The following is a 17,734-nucleotide window of genomic DNA, read 5'->3' on the forward strand; positions in this document are numbered from 1 at the left end:
CAACTTTGACCCCAAGAAAACCCTCTAAAGACTAAGACTGAGTCGTTGCCGTAATATTTATATCAAAAGGAAATTTTTAATTTGCAAGGAAAAACAAAAGTTTCTCCCTTCAGAGGTCTCTCCAGCAGCAGCACACGGGATTTATCGCCTCTCCTTTAACTCAAATCGCGTGTTTGCCGCAGGAAACTCTCCCGAACGCAAGTACCTGCTCTTCTCCCCCCTCACCGGGGAAACCGGCCGATTTGGTGGCAGAAATTCCGAGGAAAACACACTTTTGTTAGTCCAAAGAAACACAAATCGAGCACACCGAAGGGCTCCCCGGCCGTGCGGCGGGGCGGGCTCTGCAGCGCACCAATCACGGCGCGGCTCCGCTCTAAAAATACGAGCATCTGACCCGGGCCAGCCCAATTGTGTTCGCCCGCTCCGCCGAGGCAGCCGCCGCGATGTCCGAGACCGCTCCCAGCGCCGCCCCCGATGCGCCCGCTCCCGCCGCCAAGGCCGCCGCCAAGAAGCCGAAGAAGGCGGCGAGCGGCTCCAAAGCCCGCAAGCCCGCGGGGCCCAGCGTCACCGAGCTGATCACCAAGGCCGTGTCCGCCTCCAAGGAGCGCAAGGGGCTCTCGCTCGCCGCGCTCAAGAAGGCGCTGGCCGCCGGCGGCTACGATGTGGAGAAGAACAACAGCCGCATCAAGCTGGGGCTCAAGAGCCTCGTCAGCAAGGGCACCCTGGTGCAGACCAAGGGCACCGGCGCCTCCGGCTCCTTCCGTCTCAACAAGAAACCCGGGGAAGTGAAGGAGAAAGCCCCGAAGAAGAGAGCAGCTGCGGCCAAGCCCAAGAAGCCGGCGGCGAAGAAGCCCGCCAGCGCCGCCAAGAAGCCCAAGAAAGCGGCGGCGGTGAAAAAGAGCCCCAAGAAGGCCAAGAAGCCGGCGGCTGCAGCGGCCAAGAAAGCAGCGAAGAGCCCCAAGAAAGCCGCCAAGGCCGGGCGCCCCAAGAAGGCGGCCAAGAGCCCGGCTAAGGCAAAGGCCGTGAAGCCCAAAGCGGCCAAGCCCAAGGCAGCCAAACCCAAAGCGGCCAAGGCGAAGAAGGCGGCACCCAAAAAGAAGTAAATTGTACCAGGAGAGTTTTGTTCTATATATTTTGTTATCCAACGGCTCTTTTAAGAGCCACCCACACTTTCCCTAAAGGAGCTGATGCACCGAGGTCGTCCGTAACCTGCAGCAGGGGTCCAGCAATTCGTAAGTCGTCAAGAGGTCAATTGTGTCTTGTGTTTTTTGTTTCCTAGGGATTACCGAAAGAAATAGTTAAGAACGCGGTAGAGCGCGGCGACTTTAGGGAAGTGTAGACTTTTGTTTTTTTCCCAAGTGATTACTTTGACTACCAAGAAGCAATGTTTTATAATGATTTGATAAAAGATCGGATGTACGTTTTTTAAAAGATATGTTTTGTAACAAAATAATGCAATTGCCAGGCACGCTACTACTGAGCCATGTCTAATCTAGTGAATTATTTCTTCTTAACTATTTCTGTAAATACCTTTGTCTGTTTGGGGGGTAAGAGGGGGGGGTTTCTTTACGGACACAAAAATAGCCCTGATCTCTCCCAATCCTTTTGTTCCTGATGAGAAAGAAAGCTTTAAGTATTGAAAAAGCCCGCCCTGCCCAAGGATTGGCCAGCGGAAATCCCGGCCGGCTGCCCTTCCCCCTCCCTTCCCCGAAGACGATTACGCCTCCTATCTCTGGAACTGCGTCAGCCGCTTTAAGAGGCGGAAAGGGGAGGTGGGACGGGAACTCTAAGCGAATAGTGTCCGTATGTTCTGAGACGTAAGAACTAAACGGAAAATAGCCCGTACCAGGAAGAACTTGCACGGAGAGGAGGACGTTTTGGCAAGACTTTGTTATCACAAACATGGAAAACGTTGCTACTTTATCCAACCAAAAATAAAAAATAAGTTAAAACAAGAATTGAGTAGTTAATGCAAAACGGCATTCGTTGTTGCGGTAACTCAGCTCTCTTAGGATCTTGTGGGTGGCTCTGAAAAGAGCCTTTGGGTTGTTAGTCAGATGAGATTTACTTGGCTTTCGCCTTGTGGCTGTCAGTCTTCTTGGGCAGCAGCACGGCCTGGATGTTGGGCAGCACGCCGCCCTGCGCGATCGTCACCTTGCCCAGCAGCTTGTTGAGCTCCTCGTCGTTGCGGATGGCGAGCTGCAGGTGGCGGGGGATGATGCGCGTCTTCTTGTTGTCGCGGGCCGCGTTGCCCGCCAGCTCCAGGATCTCGGCCGTCAGGTACTCCAGCACGGCCGCCAGGTACACCGGCGCGCCGGCGCCCACGCGCTCCGCGTAGTTGCCCTTGCGCAGCAGCCGGTGCACGCGGCCCACGGGGAATTGCAGCCCGGCCCGCGACGAGCGCGACTTGGCCTTGGCCCGCGCCTTGCCGCCCTGCTTCCCGCGCCCGGACATCTTCCCGCACTCACTCGCTCCTCCGGCACAAGAACAGCAACACTCAGCACTGCCTCGCTCCGCGCTCGCTTTACTGCCTCAACCCTGCGCTGATAGGCTGAGAAGTAGGTCTTGGGCAGGCAGCCAATGAGAAGAAGGATCCAATTCTGACCAATCAGACGCGAATACAGAGGAGTACTGACATCATTTCGTGGTCTGGCCAATGAACGTGTGCAGAGCAGGAGCCGCTCATTTGCATAGGCGCGCTATAAATGTGTCGCACGCAGCCGTGCTTCTCACTTCCCTCCTGGGTTGAATCCGCAGCCGTTCCGTGGGTGCAGGAAGAGACACCGCTCTCGAAATGCCTGAGCCGGCCAAGTCTGCCCCCGCGCCCAAGAAGGGCTCCAAGAAGGCGGTGACCAAGACGCAGAAGAAGGGCGACAAGAAGCGCAAGAAGAGCCGCAAGGAGAGCTACTCCATCTACGTGTACAAGGTGCTGAAGCAGGTGCACCCCGACACGGGCATCTCGTCCAAGGCCATGGGCATCATGAACTCCTTCGTCAACGACATCTTCGAGCGCATCGCGGGCGAGGCCTCGCGCCTGGCGCACTACAACAAGCGCTCCACCATCACCTCGCGGGAGATCCAGACGGCCGTGCGCCTGCTGCTGCCCGGCGAGCTGGCCAAGCACGCCGTGTCCGAGGGCACCAAGGCTGTCACCAAGTACACCAGCTCCAAGTAAATACTCAGCTGAAATATTGCTTCACCCAAAGGCTCTTTTAAGAGCCACCCACTTTTTCAATAAAAGAGCTGAACAGTCAAGTAAGAAACACTTTATTGTTTCGTAGTGTGGAATCTTTGTGTCCAAAGGTTTGCGTTTTTTTTTTCTTTTAGTATATTTTAAAGATTTTTGTGTTCTGTATACTAAAGGGTTGCTCTGATAATATGCTCTCCAGTTTACTGTTAATGAACTTTCAGTAACTAGGAAATGTCTGTAAAGGTGGTTTTAAATCGCTGGGGCTGTTGGTTTTTGGTTTGGTTGTTTTTTTTTTGTTTTTTTTTTTTTTGTTTTGTTTTTTTGTTTTTTGGGTTTTTTTTTTTTTGTTTGTTTGTTTTTTTTTTTTGGTTTTTTTTTAGGTGATGTTTTCGCAAATTTAAATATCACCTTTCTGTTGCAAGTTTCCATGTTATGTCTGTCGTAAACTGAAGGATAGGGATCGAACTGGGATGTTCTAGGCAGCAGGGAATCGAAATTATTCATGGATCCTCATCCCTGTACAGCATTGCTATTGTCGGATCGGCCACTCGATGGTGCTCAGTCTCTGCAGTTTTTGCCGGTCGCGGTTATTTCTGTCACAGCAGTGAGAGATGAGTATAGCGCACTGTGCTACAAAGGAATTTGTGCGGCGGCGGTAAGTGGCATTTACCTTCAACTCTTGCAAATAGCGCAGTGACCAATATAACACAGAAGCACTTTCTAAACTCCTTTATCTTCACCATTTGTCTTTATAATCTTTCTGTTCATGGGGTTTTTTTTCTTTCTACAGTAACTTGCCTGGCTTCTCCCCACGTCTGCTTTGGCTTCTTTCAAGGAGGAAAACACAGGAAGACTTGTGTTCTAACCTATCTGTCCTTTTCTGCATGAATCTGTCACTGATTGTTTTAAAAGTACGAAATACTAAGAAACTCGACACTAGGCTTTGTCAGCTCCCAGGTCTCATCACACAGCTACTAATGAGGCTCAAAGTGCAGGCTTTCTCAGTCACCCCCTCCCATATCTGGATAATTACATGCCACCGTGGATGCAGATCAAAGCCATTATCACTTCCAAACTGGATCTGAATAATCCTAAATTTCAACTATATATTGTGAACTTCTGAACATAATTCAAGCAGGCACCACAGAACGACAAAATGAACTTTCTAGTACTGACTTGCATATCCTTTGGTAGGACAGGTAATGAGACAGGTACCAGGTCTCTCATAAATCTGTCACCTATTACCTAATAAATGTTAATTTCATTTTGAAGGGTTATGGGCACTTCTCAGACTGGATTTCAGATATCCAGTGGGAAGAGGCATTCTCTGAACTCTTCTTTATCAGCTTGAAATGGGGTTTTGCAATCTCTCCATGTGCTTTAGTGCAAACTCTCAAACACAGGTCGCTTTTTCTGAGTGCCTGTATATGTCTAATACCTGAAAAGATTAATAAACCATTGTATATCCCACTCTAGGCTTTTCCAAGCCTTCCTGGATCACCAGAAAAGCACAAAGAAGTGCTCATGTTTTCACAGTTGAAGATGGCCACCAGAAGAATTTGTCAGTGGCCATTCTGCACATAATCAGCCATGTGAAAAACCCCAGTTCAAACCTCAGCTGCCATGGGACAGCGCTGCTGCCTGGTTCAAAGCAGGAGCTCAGGGATGCCTTTGGCTGCCCAGCTCAGAAGTGTTCCTTTTCCTTTTGCTGTGTTTGTGTGCTCCATGTAGGACCCTTCACTGGGAGCCATCACAGAAATTCAGGGGATTTTTCAGTAGATTGTTTCAGTGTGTGAAATTGTTTCTAGGTCTAGTAAAATCCTTGCTAAACAGAAAGTAAAATGTTCCTGATTTCTTCTTTCAATTTCATTAAGAATGACAAGGCAATATTAGGGGGCTGTGATGTGAACATAGCATTTAACATCAGATCTGATTGTAACATAACTCTAATTATTCTAACAGTGCTGAGAAGAAAATCTCTGAGCTCCCTCCATGGAACATTTATTTAACTTGTTCTTGCCACCCAAGGTAAAAGTAGTAGGCTTTAAGCTCAGCAAAAATAACAAATCTTAAAAAAATCCATGTCACAAGAGGATGAACACTCAAAGGCGCTAATGCAAATAGTGTGAGTATAAAATCACATGGCAGCTTGTTCTTCCATAATTCACATTCTTTGCTGTCCTTTCCTGTTTCTTTCAGAGCAGTTCCCTTTGTACTCCCAGGGACCGTACCCAGGTGAGATCACCCAGCAGAGCCAGAGGGCAGTGCTCAAATGCATCCCCTGGTGGAGCAGGTGCCGCTGCTGCTGCCACCAAACCATGAAGGAACAAAGCAGAAGCCCCCTCAAACAATTCTCCTGCCCTGGGCTCCTCTTTGAAGAGGAGTTTCCAGTTCACTGAGTGAAAAGTTTCTTTATGCAGTGTGCAGAGCAGATAGACCGGGTGTCTCCAAAGAGGAGCCCCTACAGCAGATTGCAACCCAAATTGTATCGGTGCCACCCACCATCCAATCCCCAAATACAATAATTTAATTCCTGGTGCTGGTCCCTGGATGTCTCCTTGATATTTTTGGTCACTGGGCTGAACTCCTTTGGAAGTTATCTCATTCCTGGGATTGGTCCCTTGGTCCATCTTCATTCTGCTCCTGTCTTGCCACTTTCAGCTTGGTCAGTGTTTGTGACACCATTTTTATAAAAAGTTTACACTCATCAGCTCATGTGCCCTAGGGCTGCAGCTTGCTGACCTTCCAGTGCAAAGCAAAGTCATTAATCCCAACAATTCTCAATATTGGAAGTGTTTGAATGTGTCATCTATAAACAGGCCCTGCATGTTGTCTTTTAATCTACCATCCATATTGACCATCAAAATGTCTCCTGATTAACAGCATCTGAAATATGGGGGAATATTTACACTTTGTAACACAAATATTTTTGTCAAAATATGTTTTTATACCAGCAATTTTTTATGTCTCAGATGATCAGAGTGAAACTACAGCTTAGTAAGTAAGCAGCAAAAAAAGAGCACTGAAGAACAATAGAAGCTGTTACAAAAATTTCCCCAATTTTATTCTTATTAGAATAATAAAATTATTATCACTCCTGGAAGAACATATATCTTCTCCAGATGACCAATCCTGCAGTAAAATTTATGGTTTTTCATCATCATGTTTCAAAAAGAAAACACTCTCTCTCTCTTAATTTCTGCAAATTGAAATAGAGCAGCTGGGCAAACAAATACCTGCATTCTCTAGTGAACTGACTGAGCAGTGAATCAGAAATGAGAAATAGATGCCATACACATGGACCAAAACCTGAACAAATCACTGACAGTCTGTAGGAACTTTTTGCTACTTCCTGGGGTTTTCGGGTGTTTTTGGAGGGTTTTTTGTTTTGGTAGGGTTTCTTTTTTTGTGTTTCTTTGGGTTTTTTAATATTTGTTTCATTTTTATTAATGAAGTAAACCAATATCTGCTCTCAAACCTGAATTTCTTTTTTTTCTTTAACGGCCACAGAATAGAATTACCTGACACCCAAGACAAATTACCCAATGTTACTTTCCCAGAGGCTTTTCTTTCCATTCTAAACAGAAAATATTATATTTTAAAATAATCACACTTGCAGGAGAAAGTATTCACTGCAGCTAGGGAAAAATATTTGGTTTTGCACCCACCTTGCTGTAATGTTTTCTGGCAGTGATGAAAATCTGCCCAGGTCAGATGGTAAATGAAAAAACAATGAGACTCCAGGTTGCAAATACCTGGTCTAAGGGCTGTGCCATTCAGAGAACAGCACAGCCAAGACATGGCAGAAATCTCCCAGGAGGAGAGGCTGAAAGTAGGTGGGAATGCAGCCGGGAACTTCTCCCTTCCCAACCCACACACCTGTGAGGAAGGATGGAGCATTCAAGGAGCAGAGGCAGCTCTTTCCCCCAGGACTGGGGTCACAGAACCAGGGGCCTGTGTAGGTGGAAAGGGGGTTTCCAGGTTAGATTTCTTTCGTGCCTACAAAGAACCAAATTATCTGACTGCAGACCTATCAAAATGCTTTTTTCAAAAGCATTCCTTGTCAAAAATGATAGAAGGTATTAATCAAAAAGGTTCATCCTTTATTTTTAGCACTGAAAACCTCAGGAGGCAATTATGAGCATAATTCATTTTACAACTGGAAAACAAGTAGATTGAAAAGAGTTACAGAACAGATGGGAATCTTAATCCCACATAAAATCCATAACCTTTTTGTACTTGCACTCCTGCTCATATTGCACGTAGATATTTTTACTTGCAAAGGTCGTAGGAAAATGGAAGAAATAATTCCTGAAATAAGAAGAGTGCACAGAGTGCTACATCTGAAATCTGAACTTGTAACAGATGAAGGGGTATTGACCTCCTTTTGTGCAGTATCAGAGCTGTGAAGAAATGCACACATCTCAGGTATGCATCCTCTTTTCCTTTTGTAGCAAAGAGCAGCTACCTCAACAAGAAACAATCTGGACACTCCACATGACCAAGTTTTGGGGTCCTTTTTCCCCTTAAGCTCTTGGGACACAGCCAGGTCAGTGCCTTCAGCCATTCCACTTAGAAAAGAAGACACAAATCACCACAGGAATGGCATAGGCCCAATCTTTCAACATACCAAAACCATCTTTACCCAGAGCTGCCTCCCCCTGTGCTCTCAGCATCACCAGGCTGCACTGACTGCCCCACAGGAAGCCAAATTTATCTGAGTCTGTTCTGCTCTCTGCATGTGGGGGCTTTGCAATCCCTGCTCCCAGCCCCATGGGAGAAGTGAAATGGTCACATTCCACAGGCAGCTGGAGCTCCTGGGGCTTCAGCCTGAACTGACGCTTACATGTCCTGCAGAACCTCACAGGATGTGTGTGTCCTACTTCAGAGTTACCACAGAAGCTCACATTTCTCAGCAGGAAATTGTTAGGACAATTAATCAACAAACACCACAGGTTTATGTCCAAAAAGGAGACAGAGGAGTCCTGTAATTTTTTCGAATAAAGGGAGAGAGCATGGGGCATTCCCCTGAGATCTCTCAAATTTTTGGAGGACTCAGCCTCCCTTTTATCCTAATTTCCTGACTGCATTTCCCTTCTCTCTTTCCCCATTGGCTCAGGTACATGAGAGCTATAGACTTCCTAATGCACCTGATACCAAAGATTTCCCTCTAATGTATAACCCTCCCTTCTTAATTTTTAATTCTTATGGAATTTAGGGGTTTTTCTTCTCCATTATTTCTTTCATCTCTCAATGTCTAATTTTATTTATCAGTAAACCTAAAGTTTATTTGTAAAAGCAAATATCTTTTTCCATTCATCAATCAGTGGAATCCTTCCCATTGTTTCTTTTCTCTCCCAGTGCTGGTTTTATCTACCAGCAGACCCACAGCTTGTTTGTAAAGACAAATCCTCTATTCCTCTCAAAATGACATGGTACAAAGAACAGGGGGAAACACCAGGAAACTGCAAAAGAACTGGGACTATTTTACAGCATTTACCTGAAACTGAACAATGTCTTCTTTTCTTCTTCACCCTACAGGTTTGTTTCTTGACAATGGTAAAGCAAAAAAATCCTTTAACTGGGGGGGGGGCTGGAGTGAAACTGAAGAGGAAATTCCTTGTTTCTGGATGTTAAGCTCCAGGGCCCCGCTCTGCCCTTCCAGGAGATATCCCAGCCTTTCCTTTGCCTTCTCCTTCTGTTCCCAGGGGCCTCTTGCAGCACAAGGTGCTGGTGGCAGCCACAGAGCAGCATGAGAGGATGAGCTGATGATCCCAAAACACCCCATTCCCACTGTGAAGTGCTGCTCCATCCTGTGTCACCCTGCATTTCCCCGCTCCCAGAGGCGGATTAGCTCTTAAATCCCCGTCCCTGGCCCCAGTGCGGGGAGCAGGAAAATGCCTGCTTGTCACGGCCTGACCATCCAACCCAAAGGATTTTGTTGTCGCGGGGGAAACGAGGGTTCCCGGTGGGAACCATCCCCTCTGTCACTCCCTCCCCGCTGTATTTATGCCGGAACGGGATCGCGCAGCTTCAGCCCAGCTCTCCTCCCCAACGCCCCCAAATTCAACTCCTGGGATTGAATCACAAAGCGCACAACAAAGGAGAAAGCAAAGCAAGCACCAATTCAAATATGATTCCGTGTTGTAGCGCACGGGCAGCCGGTCAGTCCCAGCTGCGCACGGAATCCTTGCCTGGAGCACGGCCGGGGCATGGACAGGGAGGGGATGCGGCACCAGCGGGGCGCGGGGGCTGCTGCTGCCCTGCCCGGAGATCTGTCCCGGCAGGGCTGATAATGCTCCCATCGCCACCTTCCGCTCCCATTCTGCTGCTCCAAAAACAAGTTATCGTCAAAGTCCATCTGCGCCCATCCAAGGAGGCTGCCGGCGTTCACTGTTGGGAAATACATTTATTTTCAAAGCGGTTCTGCTCGCTTATCCCGCTTTTGGTAAACCTCGTCTATGAAGCATTTTCACAAGAGTGTCTGGCTGGACAATATACATTCCAGGTCCTGCAACCCTTCATAGTTTAGACCTCGTGTAGCCCTATCTTTAATTTATGGCTTGATTTCCCATGGATGTAACTCGAAACTACCACTACAAAGTAACCGAGCACATTCTCTAGCAGAAAAAAAAATGAGAGGTGATACTGCAATAATAGTTATTAATTACATACCTTCTTGACCACTACCACTGTACCCTTAATATCAGAGCATTCTTTTGAAAGGGAAAGAAATCCATAAAACTGTTCTGTTGGAAGTTTCTACAGTCTACAAACTAGAATTCTATTCTAGCGTTCACACAACATCGAGATGATGCTCACAGGGTTTTTCTGAGCAGTCTTTCCCGTTGTTCCCTACAATTCAATATGCAGGGCAGTCTCATTATGTGGAACAAGGTGGCACAGAGGGGAGTGGGAAATTCCTTCCCCCGTGGAAGAGTGGATTCATCACCCGCTCACTTTGAGGAAAGTGAAATTCAGCGAGCACACACACACACCAGGTCACAGGTGTTCAGTCACTGCTCTTTTTTCCTGTACTGGAGGGCAGAGATGGGCAAAGACGTGACCATGTTACAAACTGCTCCCGTCGCTGCGGTGCCACCAGCTGCAGGACAGACAGAGGCTCCTGAGGCCCAGAAGCCGCTGCTGCTGCAGCCGAGAGCCTGCAGGAGAGGCACAGGGAAAAACGAGCCAGGAGGAGCCGCACAAAAGCCAGGAGGAAATCGGAATCCAGCAGGGCAGCACCAGAGAATTTAACTTTAAAGCAACACTGTGACCTGCTGTAAGAGCAGCAGCTTTTCCAAGAACGACTCGCTTTCCCCTAAAACCGAGTGCTGGCTCGAAACTCCCCCTACCACAGGGAGAAGAGGGCGTGGATCCAGCGATCAGTGCCAGAAAAACGAAATTAAAAGCGATCGTGCTCTTTCCAGTGTAACGCAGTGAGCACTAAATCACATCAGAGCTCCTTGGGAGCACCGGCAACTCCTCCCTGCCTGAAACCTTTCCCTGGTGTTCCACAATTCCGCCAAGGAAAGCCAGCGGGACTCACGCAGCAGTGTGCTAAGAGGCAGCAAAAGTGGATCAGTCGGGGCCCGAGGCGAGGAACGCCCCTCCTGTTGAGAAACCCATTTGTTCCACTCGCTGTCAGGACTGCATAACACTATTCAGGGCTTTTTTTTTTTTTTTTTTTTTGCCTGCAGGTTGCTTTTCTTCCCACTCCCCTTTCGCTGAAACACGAAAGTGCAACAGAGGCCGGCTCCTATTTAGTACTCGCAAGGGAAACAATCCAGACTGCTAAGACTTTATTGTTGTCCTCTAATAGGTACTGAACAGAGCACTTAACAGCAAAAACGGAGCTGCGAAGCCGGGACACGGGATATTTACGCAATTGTAAAACCCCCACTTGCCCCACTATTAACACACGGAAACAGTCAATACGATTATAAACTAAGACATTCTAGAGAAGCAGAAACAACGAAAAATCACCTCGGTAATTAAAGTAGAGGTCCTTTGAGAAAAAAAGAAAACTGCCTTAAGACAACCTCCGTACAGGAACAGGGAAACGGAAACGAAGACAAGCATAAATAACATAAAGACTTGAAGAAAAGGCAACTTACGCATTCCTGACTTCTCTTACTGGAATACCAAAACTGCAGTGAATCAGCCCTTTTAAGAGGAATGTGGGCGGCTCTAAAAAGAGCCTTTGTTTGGTGATGAGCCTCACCGAGCTTTACTTGGCTTTCGCCTTGTGGCTGTCGGTCTTCTTGGGCAGCAGCACGGCCTGGATGTTGGGCAGCACGCCGCCCTGCGCGATCGTCACCTTGCCCAGCAGCTTGTTGAGCTCCTCGTCGTTGCGGATGGCGAGCTGCAGGTGGCGGGGGATGATGCGCGTCTTCTTGTTGTCGCGGGCCGCGTTGCCCGCCAGCTCCAGGATCTCGGCCGTCAGGTACTCCAGCACGGCCGCCAGGTACACCGGCGCGCCGGCGCCCACGCGCTCCGCGTAGTTGCCCTTGCGCAGCAGCCGGTGCACGCGGCCCACGGGGAACTGCAGCCCGGCCCGCGACGAGCGCGACTTGGCCTTGGCCCGCGCCTTGCCGCCCTGCTTCCCGCGCCCGGACATCGCAGCGACTCCGCAGCAGCGGCAGCGACACAACCGGGAGAGCCGGAGCAACTCCGGGCCCACCTCGCCGCCTGCCTTATCTACAACCCGGGCGGATCGGCAGCGCCTCCTGTGATTGGCTGCGAGAGAGGACTTGCTTCCGCAGCCAATGGAAAAGCGAATCCAGACCTGGCCAATGGCGGCTCCCGGCGCCGGGCTCGGAGCTGACAGAGAGCCAATGGCGCGGCAGCGGTGTCGGCGGAGCCGCTATAAAGCCGGCTGCCGAGGCGGTGCCGCTGCTGAGCGCTGTGTGAGTTGTTGGCGTGAGGAGCTGCGGTTGCTGCTGCCAAAATGCCCGAGCCGGCCAAGTCTGCCCCCGCGCCCAAGAAGGGCTCCAAGAAGGCGGTGACCAAGACGCAGAAGAAGGGCGACAAGAAGCGCAAGAAGAGCCGCAAGGAGAGCTACTCCATCTACGTGTACAAGGTGCTGAAGCAGGTGCACCCCGACACGGGCATCTCGTCCAAGGCCATGGGCATCATGAACTCCTTCGTCAACGACATCTTCGAGCGCATCGCGGGCGAGGCCTCGCGCCTGGCGCACTACAACAAGCGCTCCACCATCACCTCGCGGGAGATCCAGACGGCCGTGCGCCTGCTGCTGCCCGGCGAGCTGGCCAAGCACGCCGTGTCCGAGGGCACCAAGGCTGTCACCAAGTACACCAGCTCCAAGTAGACGGCTTCTGTGTTCTTTCTTCGGTATTTTTAACCCAAAGGCTCTTTTAAGAGCCACCCACTTTTTCAATAAAAGAGCTTTGATTTCTTCTGCACTTTTTTCATAGCATGTTCTCTACCTTCTTTCGTCCGTGTTTAACCCCGAATATCAAAACCAAGTTTTTATAGTTTAGTAATACAAACAGAAATCATATTTTACTCTCTTTCTGTTTTTTGAGCTTGCATCTTTTTTTCCCTACTGAGCCCAGATATTTACTGAAAAGCCTTCATTTTAGCTGGTATGTACAATTTTCTTCAATTGCCAGGTGGTTTAAGGGCAGCTTCCCTCTGCCGTCCATTTTCTGTGTGCTTCTACATAAACTCCTTTCTGAGAATTTGGAATCCTAAAGGTTAAAATTATTCCCCCCCCCCCCCACGCCCCCACAGTTTCACCTGTGGTCTGCCCCATAATACCCATGTCACAGAGAAGTGCCATATATTTGAGAGGTGTCTTCAAGAATTTATTTATAGGGAAGTACTCTTTTCTACTTCTACACTTCATTGGCCTTCCCGATCTGAAAAATAAAATTTGTTTAAGAGAAATGCTTTAAGTTATTGAGCACTTACTCATTAATTAGGTTTCTTATTGTAAGATTCAAAAAAATAGCTTATAAAGGCTTCAGAACTAAGTAGCATTCATTTACACCATTAATTTAAAGTGTTTTTTTATTCCCTGCTGCCCCCTTATGTGTGTTTCTGAATTTTCTGTCATTTTTTGTTTTACTACATGGGTTTAAGACCTCAGATTTAGATTTGTATGAAAAACTGCAGATACTGATGAAAAACGGGTCCCGGTGGACGATATTCAAGTGGGACATGAAAAACAAATCTTACTGGACGGAAAAGTTAAATAATGTGTGCAAAATGAAGGGGAGCAAATTCTTCAAATGAAAGTATTGGTAGCTCCTGAAAGTCACAGTCTGCCCGACAGAGAAGGGAGGCAGCCGCCATAGACCCAAAGGCTCTTTGTTTACGAGTCACTACATGCATAATAAAAGGGCTGCAGCAGCGCTTTGAAACGAGCAGTTTCTAATTTTAAATATTTTTAAGATTTTTACATTAAATTTTTAAAGTCCCAGCTTCTCTTTTTTTTTTTTTGAGTCTCATTTTACTGAGCTCCTGCATATTAAAAAAATTCCTTTATAAAACTCCATACCGTTCTAAAGTTCTTTTAGAATTCATACCAGAGTCTTTGCAGCGTAACACGTGTTTTATGAACAGCGACTAAGGGCAACAAAAACAGAGCGAGTAAATGTGAAAATACGTTAGTTTAAAGGGGGTGAGCAGAGTCTAAATTAGAGCAGAGTCTAAAGAAGAGTCCTAAGTAGTTTATATCCCTGCGACTGTGCCTGATAACACTTTAAGAGAAGGGCAAATGTATAAACGATTGTGACTGCAGTTGCCCAGGGCTAAAAACCATGCTATTAGAAAACCTGGCTCCAGAAGAGGTTAAAATTTCCCGGGGCTCAGTGGAAGCTTTACTATTAGACTCTAAAGCAATAAGCAAACTTGGAACAGCCTGATCTGTGTATCATGAAGCAGCTGTTTGAAAAGCTCAAACCTCTTTGTATAAACCGAACCACGAAGGTGCCCTCCTTTCCCCCCCTCCTAAAAGCACTTTCTATGAAAATAGTGCAACAGCTCTTTTACTCGTACATGTAGTGGCTCTTAAAAGAGCCTTTGGGTCTGTGTGGGTTGCCTCACTGCCCGACCGAGAAGGGCTACGGCAGGGAGCAAATTACGCGCGCTCTCCGCGGATGCGGCGGGCCAGCTGGATATCCTTGGGCATGATGGTGACGCGCTTGGCGTGGATGGCGCACAGGTTGGTGTCCTCGAAGAGCCCCACCAGGTAGGCCTCGCTGGCCTCCTGCAGCGCCATGACGGCCGAGCTCTGGAAGCGCAGGTCGGTCTTGAAGTCCTGCGCGATCTCGCGCACCAGCCGCTGGAAGGGCAGCTTGCGGATCAGCAGCTCCGTGGACTTCTGGTAGCGCCGGATCTCGCGCAGCGCCACCGTGCCGGGCCGGTAGCGGTGCGGCTTCTTGACGCCGCCCGTGGCCGGCGCGCTCTTGCGGGCAGCCTTGGTGGCCAGCTGCTTGCGGGGCGCCTTGCCGCCCGTCGACTTCCGCGCCGTCTGCTTCGTGCGCGCCATGACCCCGCCGCTCACAGCGCTCCGCACTTACTGCGCCCCTGGCTCACAGCCGCCGCTATTTATAGCCCTTCTGGCCGCGCCTATTGGCCGCCCGCGCGACAGCGGCCGGCTGCCATTGGGCGTTTGTCGCGAGCCCGGGAAAAGCCCCCGCCTCCGGGGCGGGAAACGCGCCCTGGTCTCGCCCCGCCCTCGCCCCCGCCCCCGCCGCCGCCCCCGCCCCCTTCCAGCAGCGGCTTGCGGGGCACAGCGGCGGCGGCGGCACCACCACCACCACCGCCACCGCCACCGCCACCGCCACCACCACCACCACCGCCGGAGAGCGGGCCCGGGCGGGCTCGCCACGCAAGCCTCGGGCTCGCCCTCCTTTATCCAAATCCATTCCGCTCTCGTTCATTCCCGGCCTCGGGACCGCTGGCTAAAGCTATCGCCGGCAGCCGCCTCCTTCCCCGAGAGCTCGCCGTATCTTGCCGCTCATTATCCGCCTTCGGTTCAGGGCCGCGGCAGCAAGGCCGAAGGCGCAGGCGGCAGCCGCCTTGCCCGGCCCCGCCGAGCTCTCCCGGCCGCTGCCCCGGCCCGCTGGAAACGCCGCGTCCCTTGAGGGCTGCGCGGCCCGGGGCAGCGCGCGCTCGGGCCGCGAGCGGCACCAATCAGCGCCGGGCGGGAGGGGCAGGAGGCGGCCGGGCCCGCCCGCGGGGAGGCTCCGCGCAGTCCTCACTCAGGTCGGACCGAACGCGGCAGTGGCGCGGCCCCGTCCGCGCTCGGCGGTGGAGAGTGCGGGGCGCGGGGACACGGCGGGGAGAGAGAGGGGGGCGCACGAAAGCCGGGAAAGAGCCGCACTGGGGAGCCTTAGATAGGTGATAGTGCCTATGTAGACTGTGCAGTTTGGGGGCGAAAAGGCAGAGCATCGTCCCACTTCTCTTTTCCCGGTCACCCGCGAAAACCCATTTTGGGGGTAGTGAAGAAGAGTGGGCAATTATTTCGAATCCTTTTGCTCAGAAACAACTAAAAAACAAGAGCACAAGGCCGTCTGGAACCACCTGTGCTTTTAATGTGTCCAATTCCGGCACTAAACGAACATGCCTGCCTTTTTTTTCCCGTTACCGTGGCTAGACCGTAACACTACCAGCAATCAGAGGATTTGTTTTGGCCGTCTTGAGACCGACAACGGTAAATTTTATAGCCGCCACTCGGGAACTAAACATGGAAGAGAAGCGGCCTCCTAAGGCACACAGAATATAGCCAGTTTAATACAGTATAAACCGTGCATACTTAAAATTACTCTTTATTACACAGAAAATGCCTTTTACCTCCCCTTCACTAGAATAAACATATGGAGCAGGAAGTCGTGACAGCATCAGCTCTTTTACTGAGAAGGTGGGTGGCTCTTAAAAGAGCCTTTGGGTTAAAAATACCGAAGAAAGAACACAGAAGCCGTCTACTTGGAGCTGGTGTACTTGGTGACAGCCTTGGTGCCCTCGGACACGGCGTGCTTGGCCAGCTCGCCGGGCAGCAGCAGGCGCACGGCCGTCTGGATCTCCCGCGAGGTGATGGTGGAGCGCTTGTTGTAGTGCGCCAGGCGCGAGGCCTCGCCCGCGATGCGCTCGAAGATGTCGTTGACGAAGGAGTTCATGATGCCCATGGCCTTGGACGAGATGCCCGTGTCGGGGTGCACCTGCTTCAGCACCTTGTACACGTAGATGGAGTAGCTCTCCTTGCGGCTCTTCTTGCGCTTCTTGTCGCCCTTCTTCTGCGTCTTGGTCACCGCCTTCTTGGAGCCCTTCTTGGGCGCGGGGGCAGACTTGGCCGGCTCGGGCATTTTGGCAGCAGCAACCGCAGCTCCTCACGCCAACAACTCACACAGCGCTCAGCAGCGGCACCGCCTCGGCAGCCGGCTTTATAGCGGCTCCGCCGACACCGCTGCCGCGCCATTGGCTCTCTGTCAGCTCCGAGCCCGGCGCCGGGAGCCGCCATTGGCCAGGTCAGGATTCGCTTTTCCATTGGCTGCGGAAGCAAGTCCTCTCTCGCAGCCAATCACAGGAGGCGCTGCCGATCCGCCCGGGTTGTAGATAAGGCAGGCGGCGAGGTGGGCCCGGAGTTGCTCCGGCTCTCCCGGTTGTGTCGCTGCCGCTGCTGCGGAGTCGCTGCGATGTCCGGGCGCGGGAAGCAGGGCGGCAAGGCGCGGGCCAAGGCCAAGTCGCGCTCGTCGCGGGCCGGGCTGCAGTTCCCCGTGGGCCGCGTGCACCGGCTGCTGCGCAAGGGCAACTACGCGGAGCGCGTGGGCGCCGGCGCGCCGGTGTACCTGGCGGCCGTGCTGGAGTACCTGACGGCCGAGATCCTGGAGCTGGCGGGCAACGCGGCCCGCGACAACAAGAAGACGCGCATCATCCCCCGCCACCTGCAGCTCGCCATCCGCAACGACGAGGAGCTCAACAAGCTGCTGGGCAAGGTGACGATCGCGCAGGGCGGCGTGCTGCCCAACATCCAGGCCGTGCTGCTGCCCAAGAAGACCGACAGCCACAAGGCGAAAGCCAAGTAAAGCTCGGTGAGGCTCATCACCAAACAAAGGCTCTTTTTAGAGCCGCCCACATTCCTCTTAAAAGGGCTGATTCACTGCAGTTTTGGTATTCCAGTAAGAGAAGTCAGGAATGCGTAAGTTGCCTTTTCTTCAAGTCTTTATGTTATTTATGCTTGTCTTCGTTTCCGTTTCCCTGTTCCTGTACGGAGGTTGTCTTAAGGCAGTTTTCTTTTTTTCTCAAAGGACCTCTACTTTAATTACCGAGGTGATTTTTCGTTGTTTCTGCTTCTCTAGAATGTCTTAGTTTATAATCGTATTGACTGTTTCCGTGTGTTAATAGTGGGGCAAGTGGGGGTTTTACAATTGCGTAAATATCCCGTGTCCCGGCTTCGCAGCTCCGTTTTTGCTGTTAAGTGCTCTGTTCAGTACCTATTAGAGGACAACAATAAAGTCTTAGCAGTCTGGATTGTTTCCCTTGCGAGTACTAAATAGGAGCCGGCCTCTGTTGCAC

At 50.6% G+C, this 17,734-nt stretch overlaps 8 protein-coding genes across 8 annotated transcripts; 4 read left to right on the plus strand and 4 right to left on the minus strand.

Annotated features, from left to right (window-relative positions):
- The first annotated feature begins 432 nt into the window (after positions 1-432).
- On the plus strand, positions 433-1,958 carry LOC118697642 (histone H1.01). The gene has a single exon (XM_036400436.2). The coding sequence runs from the start codon at positions 444-446 to the stop codon at positions 1,101-1,103; it is 660 nt and encodes a 219-aa protein (XP_036256329.1). The 5' UTR covers positions 433-443; the 3' UTR covers positions 1,104-1,958.
- A 12-nt stretch (positions 1,959-1,970) lies between these two features.
- LOC129046694 (histone H2A-IV) lies at positions 1,971-2,558 on the minus strand. Its single transcript, XM_054514805.1, has one exon. The coding sequence runs from the start codon at positions 2,452-2,454 to the stop codon at positions 2,065-2,067; it is 390 nt and encodes a 129-aa protein (XP_054370780.1). The 5' UTR covers positions 2,455-2,558; the 3' UTR covers positions 1,971-2,064.
- Positions 2,559-2,578: 20 nt separating this feature from the next.
- On the plus strand, positions 2,579-3,259 carry LOC118697649 (histone H2B 1/2/3/4/6). Its single transcript, XM_036400446.2, has one exon. It carries the CDS (start codon positions 2,795-2,797, stop codon positions 3,173-3,175), a length of 381 nt encoding a protein of 126 aa, XP_036256339.1. The 5' UTR covers positions 2,579-2,794; the 3' UTR covers positions 3,176-3,259.
- An 8,161-nt stretch (positions 3,260-11,420) lies between these two features.
- On the minus strand, positions 11,421-11,810 carry LOC118697646 (histone H2A-IV). Its single transcript, XM_036400442.2, has one exon. It carries the CDS (start codon positions 11,808-11,810, stop codon positions 11,421-11,423), a length of 390 nt encoding a protein of 129 aa, XP_036256335.1.
- Positions 11,811-12,092: 282 nt separating this feature from the next.
- LOC118697650 (histone H2B 1/2/3/4/6) lies at positions 12,093-12,615 on the plus strand. Its single transcript, XM_036400447.2, has one exon. It carries the CDS (start codon positions 12,141-12,143, stop codon positions 12,519-12,521), a length of 381 nt encoding a protein of 126 aa, XP_036256340.1. The 5' UTR covers positions 12,093-12,140; the 3' UTR covers positions 12,522-12,615.
- A 1,682-nt stretch (positions 12,616-14,297) lies between these two features.
- On the minus strand, positions 14,298-14,708 carry LOC118697862 (histone H3). The gene has a single exon (XM_036400834.1). It carries the CDS (start codon positions 14,706-14,708, stop codon positions 14,298-14,300), a length of 411 nt encoding a protein of 136 aa, XP_036256727.1.
- Positions 14,709-16,089: 1,381 nt separating this feature from the next.
- On the minus strand, positions 16,090-16,574 carry LOC118697869 (histone H2B 1/2/3/4/6). The gene has a single exon (XM_036400843.2). It carries the CDS (start codon positions 16,522-16,524, stop codon positions 16,144-16,146), a length of 381 nt encoding a protein of 126 aa, XP_036256736.1. The 5' UTR covers positions 16,525-16,574; the 3' UTR covers positions 16,090-16,143.
- A 280-nt stretch (positions 16,575-16,854) lies between these two features.
- On the plus strand, positions 16,855-17,244 carry LOC118697867 (histone H2A-IV). The gene has a single exon (XM_036400841.2). The coding sequence runs from the start codon at positions 16,855-16,857 to the stop codon at positions 17,242-17,244; it is 390 nt and encodes a 129-aa protein (XP_036256734.1).
- The last annotated feature ends 490 nt before the right edge of the window (positions 17,245-17,734 follow it).

This window comes from Molothrus ater, chromosome 5, assembly GCF_012460135.2.
Source record: "Molothrus ater isolate BHLD 08-10-18 breed brown headed cowbird chromosome 5, BPBGC_Mater_1.1, whole genome shotgun sequence".
In the NCBI taxonomy this organism is placed as follows: domain Eukaryota; kingdom Metazoa; phylum Chordata; class Aves; order Passeriformes; family Icteridae; genus Molothrus; species Molothrus ater.

Bases quoted from the DNA above. Each gene is read 5' to 3' on its own strand.
- LOC118697642 (XM_036400436.2), top strand. From the start codon at position 444: ATGTCCGAGACCGCTCCCAGCGCCGCCCCCGATGCGCCCGCTCCCGCC.
- LOC129046694 (XM_054514805.1), bottom strand. From the start codon at position 2,454: ATGTCCGGGCGCGGGAAGCAGGGCGGCAAGGCGCGGGCCAAGGCCAAG.
- LOC118697649 (XM_036400446.2), top strand. From the start codon at position 2,795: ATGCCTGAGCCGGCCAAGTCTGCCCCCGCGCCCAAGAAGGGCTCCAAG.
- LOC118697646 (XM_036400442.2), bottom strand. From the start codon at position 11,810: ATGTCCGGGCGCGGGAAGCAGGGCGGCAAGGCGCGGGCCAAGGCCAAG.
- LOC118697650 (XM_036400447.2), top strand. From the start codon at position 12,141: ATGCCCGAGCCGGCCAAGTCTGCCCCCGCGCCCAAGAAGGGCTCCAAG.
- LOC118697862 (XM_036400834.1), bottom strand. From the start codon at position 14,708: ATGGCGCGCACGAAGCAGACGGCGCGGAAGTCGACGGGCGGCAAGGCG.
- LOC118697869 (XM_036400843.2), bottom strand. From the start codon at position 16,524: ATGCCCGAGCCGGCCAAGTCTGCCCCCGCGCCCAAGAAGGGCTCCAAG.
- LOC118697867 (XM_036400841.2), top strand. From the start codon at position 16,855: ATGTCCGGGCGCGGGAAGCAGGGCGGCAAGGCGCGGGCCAAGGCCAAG.